This window comes from Penicillium oxalicum, chromosome V, assembly GCF_001723175.1.
Source record: "Penicillium oxalicum strain HP7-1 chromosome V, whole genome shotgun sequence".
Lineage (NCBI taxonomy): Eukaryota > Fungi > Ascomycota > Eurotiomycetes > Eurotiales > Aspergillaceae > Penicillium > Penicillium oxalicum.
Window position 1 is genome coordinate 1,165,573 of NC_064654.1, and position 15,693 is coordinate 1,181,265.

At 50.2% G+C, this 15,693-nt stretch overlaps 8 protein-coding genes across 8 annotated transcripts; 7 read left to right on the plus strand and 1 right to left on the minus strand.

Moving 5' to 3' along the window:
• Positions 1 to 396: 396 nt before the first annotated feature.
• Positions 397 to 2,893, plus strand: POX_e06502 (ABC multidrug transporter mdr2; the record flags this gene model as incomplete). Its single annotated transcript, XM_050115323.1, has 4 exons — positions 397 to 1,656; positions 1,708 to 1,950; positions 1,998 to 2,354; positions 2,411 to 2,893. 4 exons carry the CDS (start codon positions 397 to 399, stop codon positions 2,891 to 2,893), a joined length of 2,343 nt encoding a protein of 780 aa, XP_049967783.1.
• A 761-nt stretch (positions 2,894 to 3,654) lies between these two features.
• POX_e06503 (uncharacterized protein) lies at positions 3,655 to 4,111 on the plus strand (the record flags this gene model as incomplete). The annotated part of the gene is made up of 2 exons (XM_050115324.1): positions 3,655 to 3,751; positions 3,807 to 4,111. 2 exons carry the CDS (start codon positions 3,655 to 3,657, stop codon positions 4,109 to 4,111), a joined length of 402 nt encoding a protein of 133 aa, XP_049967784.1.
• Positions 4,112 to 4,325: 214 nt separating this feature from the next.
• Positions 4,326 to 5,421, plus strand: POX_e06504 (uncharacterized protein; the record flags this gene model as incomplete). Its single annotated transcript, XM_050115325.1, has 4 exons — positions 4,326 to 4,410; positions 4,499 to 4,655; positions 4,708 to 4,832; positions 4,922 to 5,421. The coding sequence occupies 4 exons, from the start codon at positions 4,326 to 4,328 to the stop codon at positions 5,419 to 5,421; spliced, it is 867 nt and encodes a 288-aa protein (XP_049967785.1).
• A 718-nt stretch (positions 5,422 to 6,139) lies between these two features.
• POX_e06505 (uncharacterized protein) lies at positions 6,140 to 6,677 on the plus strand (the record flags this gene model as incomplete). The annotated part of the gene is made up of 3 exons (XM_050115326.1): positions 6,140 to 6,205; positions 6,265 to 6,427; positions 6,481 to 6,677. The coding sequence occupies 3 exons, from the start codon at positions 6,140 to 6,142 to the stop codon at positions 6,675 to 6,677; spliced, it is 426 nt and encodes a 141-aa protein (XP_049967786.1).
• A 1,005-nt stretch (positions 6,678 to 7,682) lies between these two features.
• On the plus strand, positions 7,683 to 9,107 carry POX_e06506 (uncharacterized protein; the record flags this gene model as incomplete). Its single annotated transcript, XM_050115327.1, has 2 exons — positions 7,683 to 7,855; positions 7,931 to 9,107. 2 exons carry the CDS (start codon positions 7,683 to 7,685, stop codon positions 9,105 to 9,107), a joined length of 1,350 nt encoding a protein of 449 aa, XP_049967787.1.
• Positions 9,108 to 10,707: 1,600 nt separating this feature from the next.
• Positions 10,708 to 12,682, plus strand: POX_e06507 (uncharacterized protein; the record flags this gene model as incomplete). The annotated part of the gene is made up of 3 exons (XM_050115328.1): positions 10,708 to 11,429; positions 11,551 to 12,339; positions 12,421 to 12,682. 3 exons carry the CDS (start codon positions 10,708 to 10,710, stop codon positions 12,680 to 12,682), a joined length of 1,773 nt encoding a protein of 590 aa, XP_049967788.1.
• An 833-nt stretch (positions 12,683 to 13,515) lies between these two features.
• On the minus strand, positions 13,516 to 13,914 carry POX_e06508 (U6 snRNA-associated Sm-like protein LSm6; the record flags this gene model as incomplete). The annotated part of the gene is made up of 3 exons (XM_050115329.1): positions 13,516 to 13,538; positions 13,639 to 13,752; positions 13,809 to 13,914. The coding sequence occupies 3 exons, from the start codon at positions 13,912 to 13,914 to the stop codon at positions 13,516 to 13,518; spliced, it is 243 nt and encodes an 80-aa protein (XP_049967789.1).
• Positions 13,915 to 14,310: 396 nt separating this feature from the next.
• Positions 14,311 to 15,609, plus strand: POX_e06509 (uncharacterized protein; the record flags this gene model as incomplete). Its single annotated transcript, XM_050115330.1, has 1 exon — positions 14,311 to 15,609. One exon carries the CDS (start codon positions 14,311 to 14,313, stop codon positions 15,607 to 15,609), a length of 1,299 nt encoding a protein of 432 aa, XP_049967790.1.
• Between the last annotated feature and the right edge of the window lie 84 nt (positions 15,610 to 15,693).

The window sequence follows — 15,693 nt, forward strand, 5'->3', positions numbered from 1 at the left end:
CGTGATTTGAATCTTTTCGTAGATAGGTTCACAACCAGTGTTCAGGTCTGCTAACTTTCAGAAGTATCGATTAAACCTCACCAAGGCGAGAAAACAAGAAGTCTGGGTTCAAGTGAACGACTACAAGTAAATAAGCTCATCGAAAGCTCTCGAATAGACTCTACAGGCGGTGATCATGTGCAGAATCGGAACTCGGCCAGCCCACGCCCGACCGACAACGCTGGGGCGTTCCCGCAACCATCTCGCATCTCCACATGCTTCGGGGAGGCTCATTTGAGAACTGCGAATCATGCTCTCTCACTGATCGTCCTTGCATTCTATCATGGCTGTTTTGATTTCGTGTCGATAATCCATCTAATCCCGTTATATTATTCACCGCCAAATTCGATCCTAGAGATGCGAGGCGTGCGACCGCCGGCGTGGGCGACCGGCGTCAGCACTCGGCCAGTCCTGCGCGCGCAGAACGTCATTCTTCGTGACATCTTGCCTCTGTCAGGTCGAAGCTGCGCCTATCATCGTGGCCAAACTCTCAACTCAAATGATCGACTATACTCGACAGCATCGGAAACATTTCGAGGACGGACCGGTCGCGTTACTCGACCAGCCGATTCGGCGCTCACCGTTCACCAGCACAGCTTGCAACGCATCGCAACAAGGTCGCCCATTATCTCTCTTCTACGGCCATTGAGTACCTCTTCGAATCTTTCTGAAGCTAAGCCGAGCGTGCCGCCTTCATCGCCTTCAAATTCCGCCCAAAGCAACACTCCCTTTGTTCCGGAAAAGACAGCCGAGGTTGCACAAGATGAAGGGTTCGAACTGTCAGAGAAAGCTGCTCAGGCGGCTCAGGTCAATTTTCGAGCGAAGCTGACCAAGGACGGAGCATCAGGCAAGAAGTCGGGCTTCAGCGAGATATGGCGGCTCCTCAAGATTGCGCGCCCTGAGGCAAAAGCTCTCGGATTTGCGTTCTTCTTCCTGTTGATCTCTTCGTCTATCACCATGTCTATACCCTTTTCGATTGGCAAAATCATTGATGGAGCCACCAAGAGTGAGTCAGAAGGTGGTGGTCAGCTTTTCGGCATGAGCATCCCCACGTTTTACACGGCTTTGGGTGGAATCTTGCTTCTCGGTGCCGCCGCCAATTATGGACGAATCATCATCCTTCGTATTGTTGGTGAGCGCATTGTCGCAAGATTACGCTCCAAGCTGTTCCGCCAGACGTTTGTCCAGGATGCAGAGTTCTTCGATGCGAATCGTGTTGGTGATCTGATCTCCCGACTGAGTTCAGATACCATTATTGTTGGCAAGAGCATCACGCAAAACTTATCCGATGGTCTTCGAGCTGGTGTCAGCGGTGTCGCTGGATTTACGTTGATGGCATATACGAGTCTGAAGCTTTCCAGTGTCTTGGCTGTTCTGCTGCCTCCCATTGGTCTTGCTGCACTCTTCTACGGACGAGCCATTCGAAATCTTAGCCGAAAGATCCAAAAGAACCTGGGAACGTTGACCAAGATTGCCGAAGAGCGCTTGGGCAATGTGAAGACAAGCCAATCGTTTGCCGGTGAAATTTTGGAGGTCAACCGTTATAATACCCAGGTTCGAAAGATCTTCGACCTGGGCAAAAAGGAATCCTTGATCAGCGCCACATTCTTCAGTTCGGTGAGTCTTCTTCCCACAAGGATCCCGCACTTTTGCTTACGGATTAATTAGACGGGGTTGATGGGGAACTTGACCATTTTGTCTTTGCTTTACTTCGGCGGTGGTATGGTTCAGTCTGGAGCAATCAGCATTGGAGAGTTGACATCTTTCCTGATGTACACTGCCTATGCGGGCTCCAGTATGTTTGGTCTGTCCAGTTTTTATTCCGAACTCATGAAGGGTGTGGGTGCTGCGAGCCGATTGTTCGAGCTGCAGGATCGTCAACCGACAATTCATCCAACCAAGGGTGTCAAGGTTGAATCCGCCCGCGGACCCATCCGGTTTGAGAATGTCTCCTTTAGCTATCCGACTCGACCTCGACTCGACCTGCCGTCACAATCTTCAAAGATCTGAACTTTGAAATTCCCCAGGGTACCAACGTTGCGATCGTGGGCCCTTCCGGTGGTGGTAAATCAACCATTGGCTCCATTTTGCTCCGCTTTTACAGCCCCAACAGCGGCCGCGTTCTCATCAATGGCAAGGATATCAAGGACATGAACGCCAAATCACTTCGAAGGAAGATCGGTGTGGTCGCCCAAGAGCCAGTCCTCTTCTCCGGAACTATCGCTGAAAACATTTCCTATGGTCGCCCTCGCGCCACCCGGTCAGAGATTGTGGCTGCGGCTCGCAAGGCCAACTGCCAATTCATCAGCGACTTCGTGAGTCTGCCTTGCCTCCTGATCGGTCATTCATTCATAGCTGACTCTCCCTCTAGCCTGATGGTCTCGACACTCATGTCGGAGCTCGTGGCGCGCAGTTATCCGGTGGACAGAAGCAGCGCATTGCCATCGCACGTGCTCTGATTAAGGAGCCAGATATCTTGATTCTGGACGAAGCTACCTCGGCCCTTGACGCCGAATCTGAAACTTTGGTCAACAGCGCCTTGGCTGCTCTCCTCCGCGGCAACAACACCACCATCAGCATTGCTCACCGGCTTTCCACCATCAAACGCTCCGACACGATTATTGTCCTTGCGCCAGATGGAACAGTCGCTGAGCAAGGCTCCTATGAGGAGCTGAGCTCTCGCCCTGATGGAGCTTTCACCAAGCTGATGGAATGGCAAATGAGCGGCGGAGACCAGGTCCCTCCTCCGCGAACGATCCCTCCCGAGGAGCTCTACAAACTCGAGAATGAAATCGAGGAGCCAGAGCCGGAGGAGGAAGATGTGGACGAGGCAAAGACCCCGAGGAAAAATTAGACGATTTCCCTCTCACCGGTCAATCTGCAATTCTTTCTGAACTTCGCACCTCCGCAGAGACCGCGTCGGTCTCTTGCAATTTCCCATATCCTACAACACAACTCACCTCTGGAGCCCCCACCTGTTCGTTTACTTTTCTTTTGATATTTTATTAGGAATTTTGGATGATAGATGCGAGCGGAGCATAGAACCTCTGTATAAATAGCGAATGATATTTCATCCTACTTTGCAATGTGACTGCAGCCCCGGTACGATCCCACGTACCCAATCCAAATATCAAGGCTGCAATGGAATTGAGCGGGTTGTGTTCCCAACTGTCTCGTCAAATCTAGTTCCTGCAGCCCTGTCGAACAATGGAAGCCGAGGCAATCGAGCGGTTGCATCTCTACCAATGGCGCGCTTCCACTTCACATCCTGGGCACCTTGCGCCCATAAATTTCCGACTGATGGAGTGACATCTTCTGCAGGCTGCGGGTGCCCGGTCAGCCGCTCGGAACTTGAAATTAAACATCCCCTGATCGCCTAGAGGACACAAACTCTACGGTCTTCTGCAGTACACACATTCCAGCTACCCCCAGAAACTGTAGCTGCCCCTTCTTGTCAATCGACAGGTGAGCCCAGCACTGCCAACTTCTTCCAGCGTCCAATAACGTGCCTCCTTTGGTGTTTCTGAACAATGGTGAAATATCCGGAAAGAATCACTTTTACTAGAAACATTCCATCCCTGCCCCGTTATTGCAAGCCATTGTTTTGTTCCCCGTATGCTGTCATATCTAATTCATCGTGCCATCGTCGCCTATCTACGATTCCCCAATCTCTCCACGAAGGTTTCTTCCGGGATACATCACGACGATGGATGTATGTTATTCGGATCCCGTCTTTCATGGGTTTTGCCTCGGTCGCTGAATGCTAGCCAGATTCAACGAAGTCGACCGGTTAAAGGAACGATACGTCGAATTTCGACCATCAGAACTCCAGCGAGTCGCCGGGGAAGTAATGCAACAAGATGAATATCCTGACATTGCCAAGCTTGCAGAGGGAGGTTTCAACAAGGTCTTTATCCTGCGCGCAAAGAACGGTCGTGAAATACTTTCGCGAATTCCCACGTCGATTGCCGGACCTCCTCATTGCACGACCGCCAGCGAGGTTGCCACCATGGACTTTTTACGTCATGTTCTCAAACTGCCAGTGCCAAAGATTTTTGATTACTCGACGTAGTCGAATAATCCGGTCGGGGCAGGATATATTCTGATGAAGCGGGTGGAGGGGTAGAGAGTCTTTCTATGCGGTGGTTATCCCTCACTACTAACGAGGTGAAAGATATCATGACCCAAATCGCTACTATGGAAAGAAGATTTTTGACTTTCAGTTTCCTGCTTTTAGGAGCTTATACTAAAGCAAAGATCTTGAAGGGAAACCCCAAATACCGGTCATGGAGGATTTTGTTATTGGCCCGGTTTGCACTCGACAGTTTTGGCATGGCGAACGAAGCAAGACAGAGATTGACCGGGGACCATGTGGGTTTTTCACTCTTCTCCTTTTCATTTTATGAGGTCATTTGGAGAGTAAAAGAAACGAAAAGAGATAGGCTGATTATCGTCATAGGGCTTTCGACTTTGGATTGTGTGACCTCCGCAGCTCGTCGAGAGCTGGCTATCATTCAGCGTCATGCCAAAGCTCAGCCTCGGCAGACATTCCTTCTACTCACCAACTACAAGATTCATCCCTCCGAGCCTACCTCGCTCCTGTCGCAGTTTCTTCAGTTGGCGCCTCATTTGATCCGACCGGATTCTTACTGTGCTCCCAACGCTAAGACACCCCGATCTGAGTCTGAGTAATATTGTGTTGGCTCCTGGATCATCCAAAATCATCAGTATCCTTGACTGGCAGGATGCGGCAACTCTACCACGCTTCATGCAAGCAGGGTATCCTGCACTGTGTGAGCACGATTCCTCTCAGCCTCAGAGCTTAGAGATTCCGTCCCTTCCTGATGATTTCGATGAGATGAGTCGCGACGAACAGAGACAGGTGAAATCTACTTTCGCTTGAAAGAAGCCAATCTTTACTACATGGCGGCGACAGCTGTGCACAACGAGGAACACATGAAAGTGTTGAAGACTCCTCATCTCGGAATGCAGCGGTATCTCCTCCGCCAGACTGGGTATCCTTGGGACGCGGACGTGATCAATCTCCGCGCTGCTCTAGTCGGCATCACGACACCATCTGTTTGGAGCAACATTACCTCGGCATCTTGTCCGGTTGCGTTCAGCAAAGAAGAGCGAGAGGCTGCTCTTGCGGAATCGCAGGAATGGAACGAGTCTGAACAGCTCTTGTCGCGAGTTAGAGCCCATCTTGATATCGACCCGGAAGGCGGGACTGAGCCGGGGAACTTTGAAAGGGCAATAGAGGGTAACCGCCAATTCCGAATAGAAATGGTGAAGCAAGCAGAGGCGGGCCAAGAAGAAATTTGTTGGCGGAATTGGCCGTATAAGGACCAAGACGATCATAGCATGCCACCTCAGATCTAGTCTTAGAGGGAGGGCCTTTTCATTGTGCCTTTTCTGAACTCAACATAGACCTATTGTCGTTGTGATATCACTCTCTGTAACAGAATTTTGCAATCAGAAATGACCTGTATAAAGAAGTTTCAGGGCAACTATTATACCGCTTGAAGCTGCCCTATTCGAAGAGGTACAATATGAGCCGTTATTGCCTTCATATCCAGGCAACATTAAGATAGTCTTTCAACCCATATTATGTGATATTCTACCTAATCTAAATTCCGCGTAGGTTATTGAACTTGTATATACAAAACTATTGTTACCAAACATTGTCCAGTGGCACTACTGAAAGTCCGTGATCACTGGTTGACCGCTAGCAGCATAGCCTTTCTATCATAGTATACTAGGTAAGCCCCGAAACGCGTACAGCTGAGTCGTATGTCGTGTTATATACAATATTTCTATCACTGTATGAGAGCAACATTCAGAAGCCACAATCCTGCTCAACTGAGCTAACTTAGTGTAGTATAGCGGCAACATTAAACGGAATTGGTGTATTCGGAATGGATTTTTCGGGGCTATAGTCTAAAGAATGACTGGAGCGTTGCGGCCCCTCCAGTCAGTGTGTATTTGTCAGCCTGAGTAATATGATAGCTATGTTAACAATACAATTGTACAATCTTTGATCCTACCGAGTTTTCTATGTTCCAACGATCTGTGAGAAACAACACGAGATCATAAGAATATGGCGATCGGTTCATGTTTTTGCCGCCAGATTCGCATCAAATTCAATGGCAATCCCTTGATGTCGGTGAGTGCACCTGATAGGATCTATAATTAGAGGCTTTACTTTTACTAACTCATCATGAGGGACTGTGTCACTGCCATGATTGTCGTAAACTGACCGGATCCCCCTATTCATACAGTCTCGTCATCAAAACCGCCGAACTGGAGGTCTTGGGGAATCCTAAAGAGGTTCCTAAAACAGCTGACAGCGGGAATGATATCAGGAATTACTTTTGTTCTGGCTGTGGTATGTATTAAAAGACTACAAAGAGGGATACCGTCTCTAACTGAACCTATAAGGCACGCCGCTATATGGACACAAAATCAAGTCAGATGGAACCCCTGATGAAATCACCGTCGTCAGGGCAGGAATATTTGATGACTCCGTTTTGAATCAATGCAGACCCCAGGCAGAGCTCTATACTGATAGTCGCCTAAAGTGGGTAGAGCCCATTGAAGGGGCCGAACAATTCGACGGAATGATGGCACTTTCATAGTCTTTGGATTGAACTAGACGCTCTTGAGGGATACCTTCTGTGCTATCTGGAGACAAGGGGAGAAGGGGAGGGAGAGGGTTGTAAAATAGCTGAGCAATGACATGACACCAAGATTTATCAAGGACATATCGTGGGTCATTGGAATATCCTGATCACTTTTATACCTCTTCCAGTTCCACATAGAATGGGACAAGGAGAGTGAATGACGATGTGTTAAGGGTGCAGTAAAGCTTCGTTAATCTGGACGGAAGTCAGACAAACAAAAATCGTTTAGGCCGGCGCGGGTTTGAATCTCGCGAGAAGTGGGGTCATAGTTGAGATGTTGAATCCCGTGATGATTGGTCATCTTGAAATCTCCTAAAAGGGTAAGTCTAGTAGTTCAGGGTAGGAGATACGGCATAAAATGGTCACGTGAATAGTGGTGAAGGTACTCAGATCAGAATGACGTCACAAACACTCGGTTGAACGTCTTGCTGTACCTGATTAGGAGGGAAGGTCTCATTAGCAATAGGAGGTGAATTCGGGCAACCAGGAGCGTTCAGGCTCACGAGGTTTCAGAGTCATCTAGGTTCATATTAACGAAGTCTTGCTGTAGTAGGGCTGGTTACACCCGCGAGGGCGCAGGCGCTACACCTAAAGGGGCAGGGAGAATACATCAACGGGCAGGCGGTCGAGGGCGGCAGCCGAGCGGTGCAATGGGAGCGCGGATCTCGACTCTGATTATGTATTAATGCGTCAAGGATGTACACAATTCTACATAGTGCAAACCCTTTCGGGAATTAATTTAATCTGGAAATTATCAAAAAGAATTATTGCTTCCCGACTCCGCAGTCATCAGTCACGAGGACCCGCCCGATGAGCTTCGTCCCGCGGTCTCCACGACAAGCTTCCCCCCATCTTGCACGTTCTCTAACTTGGTTCTTGCGGCTCTAGAAGACAATCACTGTGGTCCGAACATTCACATTTCGTCTATATCACGATATAGTTGCGCGCTGCTCGGTAATCATGGACAGAGTTCGCAGACTGTTTACAGACCATGTGTCCTACGAGCCGCTGGACGACTCGGCAGAGGTGGACGGCGGAGAAAGTGAAGTTGATCATGAGCGCGTGCGGGCACGCTTTTCACGATTAGAGTACGGTGTGTTCTTTCTGTTGGGTATTTCGATGCTATGGGCATGGTGAGTATTTTCAAGATTTCCCTTCAAAGAGAGGTGGGTGAGAATGGTCAAGCTGATCCTTCGAACTATCACAAGGAACATGTTTTTGGCCGCCGCGACCTACTTCCATGGTCGCTTTCAGTCCGATGAATGGATCGCAGCGCACTACCAGCCCTCTATTCTTACAGTTTCTACTCTGACCAATCTCGGCACCGTCTGGGCCTTTGCTAAAATGCAAAAGCGACTTTCGTACCCGGCGCGGATCACGATCTCACTACTGATGAACTGCGCCGTTTTCACCCTTCTCGCATTCTCGACGGTGGTCCTCAAGCACATTCCAGCTCGGGCATACTTTGGTTTTTTGATGGTGATGGTGTTTGGGGCGAGCTTCGCAGCTGGCTTGAACCAGAATGGAGTGTTTGCATATGTCGCAGGATATGGTCGCGAAGAGTACACCGCCGCCATCATGAGTGGGCAAGGTGTTGCGGGTGTCCTCCCATGTGTTGCCCAGATTGTCTCTGTTCTGGCGGTTCCCCGATCCGAGAACGACGAGCAGACTGGACACCGTGTTCAGGGATCATCGTCGACATCGGCCTTTATTTACTTCTTCACCGCGACAGGCGTATCGGTGTTGACCCTTATTGCTTTCCTATACCTGCTTCGGACTCGCTCGAGTCCCAGAGAAGCTGAGACGGAGAGCGACGAGGGTGTCTCATTGGTGGGCCATGTCAAGGACAGGTCGGTCGGCTTGTGGGCCCTTTTCAAAAAACTCAAGTACCTGTCTGTGGCTGTGTTTGTATGCCTCATGGTCACCATGATGTTCTTCCCGGTCTACACTTCGAGAATCGTCTCGGTGAATGATCCAGGGCAGTCTCGCATGTTTGACTCCAGCGTTTTTATTCCCCTGGCCTTTCTCTTCTGGAATGTCGGCGATCTCGCCGGTCGAGTGCTCGTATCCTATCCAGGCCTTTCTCTCGCCCATCGTCCCAAGGTAGCTCTCACCTTAACGATCGCCCGGGTCGTCTTCGTGCCTCTGTACCTGCTTTGCAACGTCAATGGCAGTGGAGCCGCCGTGAAAAGCGACTTCTTCTACCTTGTGGTGGTGCAGCTCTTGTTTGGTGTGACCAACGGCTATCTGGCGTCGAGTTGCATGATGGGTGCCAGTGTGTGGGTGGCTGCCGATGAGCGAGAAGCCGCCGGAGGCTTTATGAGCATGATGCTTGTTGCCGGACTGGCGGCGGGTAGCTTCTTGAGCTTCCTGATGGCTAGTTGAGCGCCCTTTATTTGACTAGATAGGTGGGCGGTGGATGACATCTATCTGTGGAGTGGTACTATAGAGGCTATGCCTGTATATAACGAAGTGATGACCAATGGCTGGCGCAACTGATATAGAAACCAGAATTCTACCTATCATTAGGTGTGGCACTTTCTTCTGGATTTGAAATTTCCTTTTATTGGCTAGCTCTTTGTTATTTTCATCCCACTTATTTTTTTTTTTTTGGCAGAACTGAGTTCATCCTCCAGGATGAGGTTCCAGCAGGCCAAGATGTAGAAGAGTCTGGGTGGGGAAAGGCACGGTTTGAGAAGCAAGAAGCGCGCGACACGATGGAGCGGCCCCGCCGGGCGGCGCTCCGCCACAGAAAACAAATGATTTACATGGAACAATTAACGTTTTTTCCATTTCTTTTTTGGGAATATTTTACGTCTTCTCATCATCAGGTCAACAGCCCCCAAAAAGGCCAAGGCACGGTAGCTCCACTCAAGGCCCTGGTGAGACACACGACAGCATGAGAAGTAGCAGAGACATGGATTTATACGACAACTTCCACATTCGAGCAAGTACCGAGTACCCCACAGCTTCCTGTCCCTGCAGTTTCCCATCTTTCCCCTTGTTTTGTCCGTCTTCCCTGCAGATGCCATCCGGAGAGCTTTCCCCCTCAGGGTCTAGACCCTGGGCCGGACGAGAGTTTCTCACATTCGCATCTCTTCCTCGACTGTCTAGACTCGCCACCATCAAGCCACTGGTGAGCTCCCCGTCTAAGAATAATCATGACTGCTCCACCCTTTGTCATGAGTCGAAACACGGTGCCATCACCAATTTCGGATCGAGACAGAAAACATTGTGAACGTCTGCTGTATATGCATTGATACAGGAGCGTCAAACCTGGATGACCCTCCTGCTGATGGAGCCACATTTCCACCCCCTTTGCATACCCCGTGGTGCCAATCATGATGGCCAGTGCTCGCTCACTCGCTCAGTTCTCCAGGGACGCGTGTCAAAGGGTCGAGAGGATCTATCAGCGCTCGGTGGGTCTGGGAGATCACCGGAACCCTGAACCTTGACGCTGGACAAATCTCCCATTTCGGGAATGAATCACCGCTCGCATTTGACCGGACTGGCTTCGAACATGGTGAGTCCCGCATGGTGACCAAAGTGGCAGTGGGCATTCAGTAGTTAGCTAGTACTACTATGTGGAGATGTCATCGTCTCGCTCGAGTGCAGATGAGATCTCATCTTTTCTGTCTTTGAACCTCCTGTCTCATCCTCTCACGACTCTGGTCATTCCGTTCTCCAATGCCTTCTATGCGAGGTCAACACACTCATTGTTCAAAGTGGTGATTGCTCCTTGACTCCTTCTGTCGCTCGCTCACATTCTCTTTTTTGAATCAAAATCATCTCTGCAATCAACCAATGCCATAGTCCCTTTTTCTTGGGTACTTCTCGTTCGCTCTGTTTTTGATCGTTCTGCAAAGGACCAATTGAATCATCCTCTCTCAGCCTGATTATATCTCCTCATTCTCATCAACATCCATTACACTCCCAACCACGCTGAAGACATCACACTCGCTCCGCACCTCCACATCCCCACATGATGGTCACCCATCGCAAGAGTCGCTCGCTGACAACAACCATCCTCTTCCTCCTCTTCGCATACATCTGCCTGATCTGGCTACCACTCCATCATCTGGGGAGCAGGCATCACAGGCATCCAAGACCACCACCCCTACATAGTGATCAACACTCTCAACATTCCATCCATCTCAACTCAACCACCGTCGAGAAACACCCCGTGTCATCGTACATTTCTCTGCCACCACTACCCTCATCCACCGCCTCATCAATTCCCCAAATCCAGTATGATTTCCCTCCAGAATCCAGGCCGGAGCGCAAGATCAGACTCCAGAGGCAAAGGGCCGTCAAGCAAGCCTTCCTGCATGCTTGGACGGGATATAAAGACCACGCCTGGCTCCGAGACGAGGTCACGCCCCAAACGGGCGGGTATCAGGACACGTTCAGCGGATGGGGTGCCACGCTAGTCGACTCCTTAGATGCGCTGATCATCCTGGGTCTGGATGATGAACTCGAACTGGCCCTGGAGGCCTTGACCCAAATCGATTTCACCACCACCGGCAGCGGAGACGTGAATGTCTTTGAGATTACGATTCGATACATGGGGGGCTTTTTGGCTGCTCATGACTTGACCCACGGGAAATATCCCATTCTTCTGCAAAAGGCTGAAGAACTTGGTGCAATGATCTACAATGCCTTTGACACCCCGAATCGAATGCCTCAGATGCGGTGGGATTGGTCCAGGTACGTTGATACTTCCACTTCCCCTGCCAGGAGGGGTTTTCGAAAAAAGGAAAGAAAAAAAAAACCACCCCTCCGCCATCTGCACCCCGGTTCTATGTACACTTGGACTCACATACACCAGATCTGCCCAAGGCAAAGAAATCGAAGCTGCAGAGCGAACCGTCTTGGCTGAATTTGGTTCTTTGACCCTGGAATTCACCCGGCTATCACAATTGACGGGGAACCCCAAGTATTTCGACGCCGTCCAACGAATCACGAATGAGCTGGAACGGGCCCAATCCAAAACCCGCATCCCGGGACTTTGGCCGCTCTTCGTCGACGCCAAGCATCTGAGGTTTGACTGGTCTCAATTCTCACTTGGCGGCTGCGCCGACTCGACATACGAATACTTGCCCAAACAGCATATCTTGCTTGGCGCCCAGAGAGATGAGTACCGGGAGATGTACGAAGCGGCCATGGAAGTGATCACGGGGAAACTTCTTTTCCGCGCGATGACCAAGGACGAGGAGAGGCAGGTTCTTTTTACCTCCAATGCGCTCGGGCTCCGGGGCGGAAAGCTCCATGACGTCGAGTACATCCAAGAGCATCTGAAGTGTTTCCTGGGTGGAATGGTCGGCCTGGCCTCCAAGGTCTTCAATCGCACCGAGGATCTGCCCATAGCCCGAGGTCTCACGGATGGCTGTATCTGGGCCTACGAGTCTATGGCGACGGGGATCATGCCTGAGATCATGGCGGTCAGCCCATGTAAGGACATGGCACATTGCCCCTGGGACGAGGGCAAGTGGTACGAGGACGTCCTAGGTCAACCCATTCATTCCCGCAAACATCTTGAACAGGCTCAAGAGGTCGTAGAGCGTGAGGGTCTTCCACCCGGCGTAGTTGGCGTCACGGACGCAGCATACAAGCTTCGGTACGAGTGATCCCCACGGTTCCCCAATCGATTTTTTTCGCACGAGTGGTCGAATCCATTCCATACTGACTCTGCCTTCAGCCCCGAGGCCATCGAATCCATCTTCATCATGTACCGCATCACTGGCGACAAGACCCTTCAAGATGTGGCGTGGCGCATGTTTCAGAATATCGACAAAGTGACCCGTACCAAATATGGTCACTCTGCCATTGACGACGTTCGCAATCCTCTGCCTCAGCTGAGCAACAAGATGGAGAGCTTCTGGCTTGCGGAGACTCTGAAATACTTTTACTTGATCTTTTCTGAGCCTGATCATATCAGCTTGGATGAATATGTTCTGTAAGTCCATCTTCTTTGCCCTCTGAGCATTGAGACACTGCCGAATGTGGTGGACTGATGGATCGAACTCGTCCGTTTTCTTTTTCTGCAGGAGTACCGAGGCTCATCCGTTCAAGCGGCCATCGTGACCAAGGCTAGAGCAGAGCGAGAGAGCTTGCTCTTGACAATCCTTTTGATTTATGTCTTTGATCCTGTTCATTTAGCGAGTTTCTGGGAGCAATAAGGGATAGAAGGTAGCTATTCAAGTTGGTGATCAGAATTTTGTTAGTATCACGTTTTGGTGGAAGACCAAGCATGGAATGGTTGGCCTTCTTTCAAGTGGCAATAATGTAGCTCTTGCGCGCTCAAGACGAAATGCCTCTTGCTTTCCAACCAAAAATGGATAAGTACCTTTCGAGGTTTTATTGTCAACAGGATATCTTCATTGCCCGCCATCATAAAGATCCTTTGAGGGGTGCGATTGACTTGGAATGGTTTCAGAGTGCTGAAGACAAAGGCTTGGCCCTCTCGATCTAGGAGCCTCACGGACCGGAATTGACCCACGCCATTTGAAAGAGGTATCATTGATTGAAATCGTAGCTCAGTAGCATTGAATCATAACAAACAAGCCCAACGAACACATTTGGTGCACCAAGACAAGCACCGCACTTGGCAAGCATCATCGGAGAGACACCCTTGATCCACGGAGGACCCAAAAAAAGGGTCTTTTCAAAGTCACCACGGCGTCCTTTGCTTCTTACGCGCTATGTGATTCCAAATCACTCGGTGTGCTGCTGATTCACATAAATCCCGTGCAAAGGGTAGGTATTTCTTTTTTTTTTTCGATCCGAGGGCAGTTCAAGCGGCGGAGATGTAGAGGACTAGGGGAGAAATGACGCAGTTCAGTGTCAGATCTTCCATGTTTGCAAGTAGCAAAGAGCAAAGGGACCCCCTCTACTTCCGATTCGTAGTACAACATACCATTATTACCACGCACAAAGGCATCTCCGTAGCTGCGACGATGCTTCCCATTCACAAACTCCTCCGTCTTCTCCAGGGCGATGTTCATGTAGCCATCCACAGATTGAAGCTCACCTGAAGTCCTGTTAGCTTAAGAGTAACCCTGTAATCAATCACCAGAAGAGCCATACCCTTGTATACCACACCCGAGTTGAGCTTGACAATCACCGGTGCGCCGATGATTTCACTCAGAAAGGCCGAGGGATCCTTGCCCTCTGAAGCAGCGCCGTTTTCCATATTGTGTAATGGCTCTATGATGCATGAGCCCCATATATCCCTCCACCAAGATAGATCAAGTCTAAATCAATTGATGCACACATACCTGGCGATTTCTAGCACTGAGGCGGGGAAAAGGTTCGGGGTGTGGGCTCAACTGTGAAGCAGATAAGATTCCAAAGGCGGTGAAGCCCCCGATGGAATCACGACGCGCGCGGGGGCGGGCGGTCGGTTTTCTTTTTGACAGGCGCATTATTTACGTCTGATGAGCTGCACGATTATCCTGACAGGTGATTTGGTTTGAGGAGGGGATTTTTTCCTGCTTGCTGCGCTGGAAATTGTATCTTGGCACACAGTCTGCGAAGAAAGGAGGGGACAGAGCAATTCATATTGTGCGATTTGTTCATATCTACTACGATGCGGTCATTCTTTCAGAAGCCAGAATGGGCTACCAAAACGGGTGATTCAAGTACGGAATTCTACCGTCGCTCTGGGCAAACATTTTCGGATATCGTCGCGGCGAATCGCGAGGCCCGTCGAAAACAAAAACTTGCAGCCCTTTCGTCTCAAAGCAGATCACCTGATCCTTTGGATCAGAGTCGAGAAGCAAAGCGGCGGCGAAAGTCGGACGAGAATGAGGTGATATCGCCAACTGAGGATGAGAAGTCTGCGGGGCAGGATGAGGGAGACGGGGAGTTGGAAAGCGCGCATGAGGACGATGACAGAGGACGGACTGCTTCATCGCAGCCTGATGATAATGAAGATGAGGAGGAGGGGAAGAGCCGTCATGATGCCAACAGTTTTCAGACCAGTGATGGGATATCTCAGCCAACGAGCCCTCCACGCCCTATATACATTGACGATTCCCCCCGCAAACAACCTGCAGATGAGCCGCTGAATCAATCATTATCACACCAGGACATGAACATCGAGCACACGAGCGCTCCTCAGAGCACGACAAGACAAGAGAGGACGGATGATGGAAGGCTCAATTTACCCGCTCAGTCGACCACGACGACAGGCTACACCTCTCCATTACCACGAGCCACTCCTACTCCGCCGCCAGCCGTCAAAGATATAAGAGTGCATATTCTGATAACCTCAAATATTCCCAACACCAAGCCACTGATCGTCCAGCGCAAGATTACTCAAGCTCTCAGGGATGCCCGTCTAGCATGGTGCGAGCGCCAAGGCTTCACTGACCAAGAGAAATCCACGATCTACCTGACTTGGCAGGGTCGCAGAGTGTTTGACGTGACGACGTGTGGCAGCCTCAACATCAAGAATGACAAAAAGTCTCTACTAAGTATTGATGACGAATTCGATGAGGAGGAGCCACCGTCGGAACTCCAGATTCATATGGAGGCAGTCACTCAGAACCAAACGCTGTTGAACCGTCGGGGTCCATCCCCAGATGTCAGCGGACGCGGCGCTAGCGATGCTGATGCTGGCGATGTGCCGCCAGACACACAGAATGATCCAGACAATGCGCCCATGAAGCTCATGCTGAAGAGTCCGGGCCTCAGCGACTTCAAAATCAAGGCGAGACCCTCGACCAAAGTGTCCAAAATTGTAGCTGCGTTTCGGCAAAAACAAAACATATCCGAGGGCAAGCTTGTGCATCTTGTCTTTGATGGCGACCGACTTGAACCCGACCAGTGCCTCAGTGAATATGATGTGTCAGACTTGGACATGCTCGAGGTTTTGATCAAATAGCATAGCATCTCTCAAAAAGAAAGGGCTTCGGGGGTCATTCGTGGCTTCTCCTTTTGTTTTTACCCCCAATATCCACATGGTTCG